The following is a 9,513-nucleotide window of genomic DNA, read 5'->3' on the forward strand; positions in this document are numbered from 1 at the left end:
TTCAACTATGCATATCAAAACAACATATGAAAAAATTCAATCACAAGAGCTGATTCAGGTGCTATCTTTCAACATTTTTTAAACAAAATAATTTACATCAAAATTATGCAAATTTGATAAGTTCATTTTCTGCATCCAGGCTCTCAATGTATATTATCATAGCTCATTCGTTATGCATTTGAACTTAAAAATAAATCTCCACAGAACCAACTTTGAAATAGAAATGACAATTTAATTTTCACATATCTTAATCATTAAAAATTGCTAATGAAAATCTATCGGCCAACTCATTTAAATGACTTTTTCATAGTTTTTTATGCTTGACAGAGATTACACCAAAGTAACTTCAAAGTACTCATGAAATTGAATACTAAGCCAGTTAAACACAAATTCAATAGATAATTATCAACAAAGCACTGAAATAACAATGCACATGGCTTTACATGACATGAATGAAATTCAACACCTGAATATTTTAAATAAATGAATTCACTTGATCAAAATGTGTAAACAGACACGAACATACCACAGGATGAATGAAACAGTGATCAACATATCATTTTCTCAACCAGGCATGAATATAACAGTAACTAAATAATGGAAGATCAAGTAAATACAGGATGCAACACCACAGTTTAAACAACACTTAGCTCAATTACTTGGTGCTTGAATGAAGGCTTTTGGATACCACTTGATGGAGTTACATCCTGGTTTGTAGCATCACTTCAAAGAGCATAATACCATAGAGCTCTCTTATCCTTTTGAAAACTTAACCTGCAAAGTAAAAACAATAGAGTTTTGGTCCCCATAATCTCATTTGGGTCCTTTGAGGTTAGAGACAATTTACTTTATAACAGGAATCCAAGCATATTTTCCATTTGGAACATCAAAATGTTTAATTTTACATTTGTTAGAAGTATGTCCCTTTTTCATACAATAAAAACAACAAACATCATGCACCTTGTTTTTCACAAAAGTCCCTTTCTCAATCCAAACTCTACGAGTTCTCTTAACTTTAGACTTTTTATGAAGATGCATGTTTATATTTCTAAGATTGCTCTTCCTAAAAACATTTTGAACATGTGAGATAGGCTTGATTTCTTTAGAAAGTAAATTTTCCAATATGTCAATGTCAAACATGTGACTTTTACAAGATAAACACTCAACAGGTTTTTCATTTGAATTAGATTCAGACAATTTTGTTTCAAGATTACTAACTTTGTTTCTTAATATGACTTCCTCATCTAATGCATTATCATACTTAATTTGCAATTGTTTAAATTCCTTTTTCAAATTTTTATGATCAGCATTCAATTTTTCAGATTCATCAAGCAATTCAAGAAAAGCCTTTTGTACATCAAATTCACTAGATTCAAAGCTGGAATCACTTACTTGGCTTCCAGTATCTTCTGATTCAGCCATTAGACAAATATTGGCTTCTTCATCTGAATCACTTGAGCTTGTTGAGCTAGATGCATTGTCTTCCCAAGCTATGTAAGCTTTCTTCTTCTTTGGGAATTTCCTTTCTTTCTTTTCTTCACTTTTCTTGTTCTTTGGACATTCAGTTTTCATGTGTCCTTTTTCTCCACATCCATAGCATTTAACACTTGAAGAAGATTCTTGATTTTCTCTCCTTTCTTTATGAAATTTGTCCTTACCTTTTGCCTTCATAAACTTGGCAAATTTCTTTATCATGAGGCTCATGTTCTCCTCATCATCAGAATCATCATCTTCAATCCTATTAGATTTCTTTACTTTGGAGATTTCGGACTTGAAGGCTAGTGTCTTTCTTTTGCCTTGATCTTCTTCAGCCGTCAATCTTCTCAACTCAAGCTCATGCTCACGGAGTTTCCCAAACAAAATTGGCATTGACATTTGAGTGAGATTTTAAGACTCGGAGATGGCAGTTACCTTTGGTTGCCACGACCTGTCCAATGATTTCAAAATTTTTACATTCAATTCATCAGTATCAAAAGTCTTACCCAACCCTGTCAAGTGGTTCACTATGTGAGTGAAACGCTTTTGGACATCAGAAATTGTTTCTCCAGGTTGCATTCTGAACATCTCATATTCCTGAATGAGAGTGTTCTTCCTTGCACGTTTCACATCCTCTGTTCCTTCATGTGTGACTCTCAGAACTTCCCACATTTCCTGTGCTGTCTTACACACAGAAATTCTATAAAATTCATCAAGCACAACAGCAGATGAAATAATATTACGAGCCTTAATATCAAATTGAGCTCTTCTATTTTCCTCTGGAGTCCAGTTAAAGTATGGTTTTTCTACTTCTACACCATCAATAGTTCTTTTTGGAATATAGGGACCATTTAGTACAGCTTCCCAGATGCCTCTGTCAACAGACCCCATAAAAATTTCCATTCTGACTTTCCAGAATGCATAGTTATCACCAGTAAAGAGTGGTGGTCTGTTGATTGAAGCACCCTCGGCATATACTTGAGTTTGATGACCGGCCATTTTCGACACACGACACACGAGCCTCTCCTGTTCACGAGACCAAGCAAGGGAACTTGAACTATAGCTTCTGAGAACTTCCTCTGACAAACAGTATTCTGCAAGAGCTTCTGTTCAACAACTTTTTTTTTTTATTTCTTCAAATCAAAATATATAGCCAAGTACACTGAATGCCAAAGGTCAGCTCCCAACTGCCATGAATAATCGATTATTGTAAGTGATAATCGATTATTCAAGTCCGTTACAGGGTTTTCAAAATGTGATAATCGATTATATGAAGAGATAATCGATTATTCCTGTATGACTTTGTGATAATCGATTATTGTCATTCCATAATCGATTATTGCAGTTAAAAATACAAGTTTACAAGGTTTACAAGAATTTCCTACTACATTTAATTTCTACAAATTGCTTTTAACTAATTCTAATATCTTCTTCAACTAAAACTTCTTGTAGCATCATCAAAACAAATTTCTTCAAGATTTACCAATACTCCTTATTGGTAACACATACTACATCAGCTGATGGAAAGAGTTGGCCTTCACCCTACACAGAACCGTCTTCCTCCTCCTCTCCACCTCCATCTCCTTCAACCTCTACTTACATTTGCAGTCGTCCATGGCCACCACCACCACATGTCCTCCAACGCACAAACCTTCATCCTACAGAAATCTCCCTCATCTCCATCCTCTCCGTCCTCCCTTTCACGCTGGACCCGACCATAGCCTCAGTAACGACGACGGGAATGCAGCATTGGTAACTCGAAGTTGTAACTGGTTACGCTTCACGTGTAACCGAATACGCCACGCCTGTGCAACCTTCCAAAACATTGAACCGGTTACGCTCTTCTTTGTAACCGAATACACATCCCCTCTTCAACTCTGTCTTCATCGTCAACCACGTGCTTCCTCCTCCATTAACCACTGTCTTCTTCTTCATCACTGTGAACACCTTCAACCTGCAACAACCACACCAAAATTCAAAAATAAATATTACTTCTACTCCGTCCTCACTTCGGACACAAAACTCCAGCACACAAACACATTTCTCAGTCGCCCTAAGCTGCTCAGACGAAACCTCTTCAAACTTAGTTCTGTATGTCCGAACATGCATCAACACTGACCAAACTCATCTATCAAGCATCGTCTTATATTAATATGTTCATGGTCCTTTGTTTTCACATTCAAACTCCTTTCCAGTTAATTGTATAGTCAAACAGAGAATCTCCCACGGTGCTACGGCTGCAAAAGCCAGCAATGCATTAGCGAGTACAATGGAAAGTGGTAAATCACATAACGAATAACCGTCGTCCCTACTCGTGATACTGTGGTATCTTCATCACATATACTTCATAAATTCTTAAAAAATATAAGTCCGTTTAATTGACATTTACACGTGAGAGTTTCATGAACTATATTTCAGTGCCAACATATCACTACTTTCAACATACTAAGTTTGGTTTATGCCAGAGGCATATGAAATCGCAACTAATCAACATTAATGCATACGATGTTACATTTTAAAAAGGAGTATTCAATAGTCATGTTCCTTTTAAAAATTTCAGTATGATGTGACTTTTGGATACCCCTTCAGTGCATGTATCACACTTTCCAACGATTCATTTTCATTTATATATTCCTTTTTAAGATGTTATGAGAAAAAAAATTAAAACTCATTTAATAATCATTTGACAATTTATATAAATATAAAAGAGTCATTAAAAAAATAATTTTTTTATTTATAAAAAATAAAAAATACTATAGTATCTAAAAAAGTTTTGAATATCAAAATAACAATTCTTGAAACTTTAGTACTCAATTCATACAATTTAAGTCTGACAAATTTTCTGTAGAATTTTAATTTATTTAATAAGGTGAGGTGTTGCACTACATATTTCCAATGTGAAAGTAAAAACTTACATTTGTGCTTATTTTTATTCTCATTAAGCCCGAAATTTTGTATTTCATCCATTTTTATCGTATCATTACTTATTTACTCTTATATTATTTAAATATTAATTCAATAATTTTTAATAAAAAATTAGAAATTATATACAAAACATTATATTACAAAGTCCATTTTTATGATATCATTACTTATTTACTCTTATATTATTTAAATACTAATTTAATAATTTTTAATAAAAAATTATAAATTATATACAAAATATTATATTACAAAGGTTTAAAAGGGTGGATATTTTATTTTCTTATATACAAAAGAATTTACAATTTCATAAATATAGAAATGAAGTCATGTATGAATAAATATGTAATAAGTATAGAAAGGAGTATAATTATAACATTTATATTCCTTTTGATGTTGAGAAAGTAAATATCTTAGAAATTTTAGTGAATTTGATAGATTATAAAATGAGTTAAATTATGTAATAAAAAAGTAAAATTGATAGAGAATAAATATATATATATATATATATATATATATATATATATATATATATATATATTCATATGGTATCAAAATATATTGTAGGTTTATTTGGTTTCCCTAATAAAAAAATGTTTAAAACATATATATTAAATGTATTAAAATAACACTATTTAATTTTACATTTATTAATTTCATTATTTGATGTTCAGTTTTTCCTTTCACGTTATCGTATACTTGATAATAAGGATATTATTCATTCCCCTTGATAATATTCTTCTCTCTGTATAATCTTCGATATCATTTTCCTTTCATAATTTCTTAATTTGTGTTGAGTACCGCTATCAATTACCTCAAAACTTCTATCAATAATCAAGACAAACATTTTTCATAATTAGAACACTCAGATTTATTAAATCAACAATTGCTTATTCATCATATCCTTCAGAAACTATCTTTTTCACCTGCAACAATCCTCACAAACTTATTTCTTGAAATTTCAAATACAGCTTCATCTTGTTGAGAGACTATGGATAGATCTGAATGAGAGACCTTGAGCCTAAAACAGGAGTTATTATGTAGTTATTGAAACCAGCAGAGGAAAACAACTTAACCCACTCCTTCTCGTTTCTCTCTTTTCCCTTGACCAACACCATCATCAACATGTCAAAGAAGAGTTGTGTTTCAACATATTCTTTATCTTTCACATCATTATCCATCACCATGTCTATGATTATCACCTTCCCTTCTTTCCCTTTCTTAGATATAGCTTCCTTGGATTTCTTCAATATGCTCACACACTCCTCATCGCTCCAGTCATGTAATATCCACTGTTTTCTCATCCAAAGTACAAGGAATTCAGCTTATTAGAATAAACACCTCATGTAATATAATTAATACTAGCTAGGGGCCAGTTATTATAAGTCAGATGACCTAGTTGAATCTACACACCTAACATTAACTTAATTAGCTCTATTTATTAATTAGAAAAAGACTCAACCATGCTTGTACCCATCTACATCCAAAGAAAGAACTCAGCCAAAAAAGTGTTACTATAATAAGTAACTTGAGGAGACACGAGAATAAAAAAGAGGAGCAATATTACTATATATAATTTGCTATATTGTCTCGATGTTCATATATGATTCTGAAACAGTTGGTCTTCGATATTTAATTTCCAGTAGTTAGAATAGACTAGTGCTATAGCTTAGTTACCGATAATCATTATATATATTGATTATTTCATTTGATCAGCAATGGTGATATTGATCTTCCAATTGATCAATTCGTTGGTTCAATTCTCTGAAATTTAACATCAGTCAAGTAAATTGAAAGAAAAGTTAAGAATGTAACAGTGTACTATGATTTGTAACGATATTTTACCTTCAACAAAATGGCATCTGTTGGAGGAATCTCCTCAAACATGTCCCCTCCAACATATTTAAGGTTTTCACTTCCTTGCAAGCCAGAAACAACATGTGGAAGATCAAATACGATGCATTCCAACTGAGGGAAGGATTCGGCAATGGCCTTTCCCATGGTTCCTGTACCTCCCCCAACATCAACCAATGACTCCAATCCCATGAACACGTCTTTGCATTTGTCAATCACCGAACTAGTGATTAGTTGAGCATCACTTGCCATGGCATCATTGAATAAGATGTTAATTCTGGGATCAGTGCCAGCATACTCCCAAAGCAACTTCCCATGTGCCAGTTCAAACGGTGTAGTTTGACCAGTTTTGAACCAATTAGAGAAGTGATTCCATGGATTTGTTAAAACTGGATCAAGCATGGCCAGCAGGAAAGGTGCCACACTCATTTCATGGCTCTTAAGCAGAAGCAAAGAGGCATCAGTGAGTGCATACTTGACTTCAAGCTCGTTGTCGGTGTGATTGAGTTGAGAGAAGAAGCCAGAATGGACCAAGATTCGCATCAAGCGAGGGATGAAGTGAGTTTTGGAAGAGTGAATTGGAAGTGAAGCAATGAGGTTAGAGAGTGAGATGGGTTGGCCATGGTTGTGTATGATGTCTGCTATCCCTAACTCAACAACACATTTAAGGGACATGGAGTTTATGAAGCTAAAAATATGATTCCATATGTGTGTTTGAGCCCTCAGTAGTTTCGCGCCATGGGATTCCATAATTTGTTGCATAAACTACTTGTTCAATTTGGAGTATGCAACCTCACACACCATTTGGGTCTATTTATAAGCAACCGAATACCCAAGCTGCCACTTTATTATATTATTCATAGGATATGATGGTAGATTATCATGCCTCCATACTGGTATAATATAATATATTATTTGTCTTCGTTCTATCTCCGTACTAATATAATATATAGATATAGATATTGAGATAAAGTGGTGATTGTGTTGATGGTGTCAACTTTTTTACTTTTGCAACGCTTTCCTTCTTAAAATAATATAAAACATCTTGCTTGATGATGATGGCAGGGGAGAGTGGCATCCTGTATATATGTTTTATTATCTGAATTGGGTATTATTATAATTAACTCGATAAATAAAACTCTCAGTTGTATCTTAAATGCAGGAGTAGCATGTGTACATACTGCAAAATTCATCCTCTGCCTTCTCATTCTGATCTTCGCAAGAGACACGATCATGAATAGTCACGTTTTGTTGTTATGCTTCAGAAACATTTTCGTTTGTGATGATTACATGAATAAGTTTAGAAATTCACGGAGAGTTTTAAATTTTATGAGTACAAAATGACAAAGATAAATAAAATATAAATAGAAATCTAAATACTATTTTTAATTTATGGATCGTAAAATATATATTTTAAATGTTATATATTTTTAATCATAGTGTCTAAACACAATCTCCCATACTTTTCTTTAAAAAACTCCTAAAGTAAGAATAAAGAGTGATGGGCATGAGCATAATTCCTGCTAAGAAATGAGGAGCTGCTTATTTTTTTGGTGGTGAATACTTTCTTCTGTAACTAAGAACTTTTTATGAGTGGAGGATTTATATATAATATATATTTCTTAGATTGATTATAACTTTTTCTTCTGAACTTTCCACCCGTGGAAGACATATTAAGGTGGCACTAAACTGTTGCTAATGAGTACATTTTTTTTTTCTTTTTCCTTTTATTAAAATATTTGTTCATAAGATCTAATGGACCTTTATTCGTAAAAAGAATACTAGATTAGATAATCGATGGAACAATCGATGGAACATCACAAATGGCTTTGATTTTATGGTGACTAAAATAATAATTTCAAACGTATTACCTATTAACTAAAATGATTGATATGGTCATTTTCAACTTTGGCTGCTAAAAAAATGTATATCATTCCGTCCACTATCAGCTAAATTTATTATTTTTTTACACATCCACGACCCAATTAATGTGGGATTATTGCCTAAGCACATAATTAGCAACATTACATATAAAACAAAGTCAAAACCATAATGATTTTTGGGTCTTTCCTAATCATCCGGTGGTAAAGGTCATAACATAAATAGGTTAAAATCTTAAGATAAAATGTTAGGTTCACTACAAAATTAAAAATAAAATCTAAATAATAATAAATTTTAATAATAAAAAATAATTAATCATTATAATAATCAATTTAAATACTAATTTGTAAACTAAAAATTATTGATAATTAAAATAATTTTTAAATTGATTTTTAAATTTATCACTATAGTCAATTGATCTCTAAATTAATTCCTAACATAGCTATCAAAGTTTTTGACTATCAAAATAATTTATTTCTGATTTGTTTTTAACTAATTAATTTAGAGACTAATTTCTTTTATAATTGATAAATTTCTTCGATAATTTAATTGATAAATTGATATTTAAATTAATAAACTAATTATTTTTTGTCACTGAAATTAATCATTATTTAAAGATTTTTTTAATGGTCATTGTGAATTGAATAATAATATCCGATCTTTTTTTTTACACTAACTTGATTGTTAGAATATTTTTATATATGTATTTTCAAATACTGACACTAAAGATAAAAAAAAAAATTGAATATCTGAGCATCATTTCAATTGTTTCATAATTCACTCGATCTTGTATTTATTATTTAAGAAGTAATTTTTTTATTATATCTTGGTGAAGATTATCATAAAAGATTATAATTTTTTTAACGATATCAGAATCACGGTATATCTTTAATACTTTAATATCACGAATGCGTGAATGTACAGTGGAACTCAAATCATATTTTAGCTCAAAGTCTATTTAATTTTAAATGTGAATATTTTAGTGTATTGATAATTATGAACGTGTTTAATTTATAGAATGAAAGATTCTCAAAATACTTAACGGATCACTACAAAATAATTTCCTATACATTTCTTACAACAACTTCGAAACAATTCTTAAAACGTTATCAGGTTTCCAAGGTTGTTTGAGTTATCAGAGGATTACGATGTAACAAAAGTCAAATTTATATTAATAGGTCCAAATCAAACATGACCTTGAAGAAGCACATTTAACTTTAAGTGACTTTTCTATATTCATAAGGAGTTATCATATTTTTGTTTGACCGTTATAAAGTAGAAAGAAGTTGTTATTTTATATTTAAATTCCGTCTTTTAAATATAATTTAATTGTTAGTGGATACTAGAAAGATTTTATGACCATAAGATTTTATTTCATGT

General features: G+C 31.2%; 1 protein-coding gene across 1 annotated transcript; it reads right to left on the minus strand.

Moving 5' to 3' along the window:
* Positions 1–5,275: 5,275 nt before the first annotated feature.
* LOC108337755 (probable O-methyltransferase 3) lies at positions 5,276–7,030 on the minus strand. Its single transcript, XM_017574338.2, has 2 exons — positions 6,244–7,030; positions 5,276–5,690 (listed from the first exon to the last, which is right to left on the minus strand). Exons 1-2 carry the CDS (start codon positions 7,012–7,014, stop codon positions 5,388–5,390), a joined length of 1,074 nt encoding a protein of 357 aa, XP_017429827.1. The 5' UTR covers positions 7,015–7,030; the 3' UTR covers positions 5,276–5,387.
* Positions 7,031–9,513: the final 2,483 nt, after the last annotated feature.

Source organism: Vigna angularis, chromosome 7 (assembly GCF_016808095.1).
Source record: "Vigna angularis cultivar LongXiaoDou No.4 chromosome 7, ASM1680809v1, whole genome shotgun sequence".
NCBI lineage: Eukaryota > Viridiplantae > Streptophyta > Magnoliopsida > Fabales > Fabaceae > Vigna > Vigna angularis.

Excerpts from the sequence above, each read along its gene's own strand:
- LOC108337755 (XM_017574338.2), bottom strand. The coding sequence starts at position 7,014 with ATGCAACAAATTATGGAATCCCATGGCGCGAAACTACTGAGGGCTCAA. Across the intron at positions 5,691-6,243 it reads CAGATGCCATTTTGTTGAAG|TGGATATTACATGACTGGAG; the intron begins GTAAAATATCGT and ends ATGAGAAAACAG.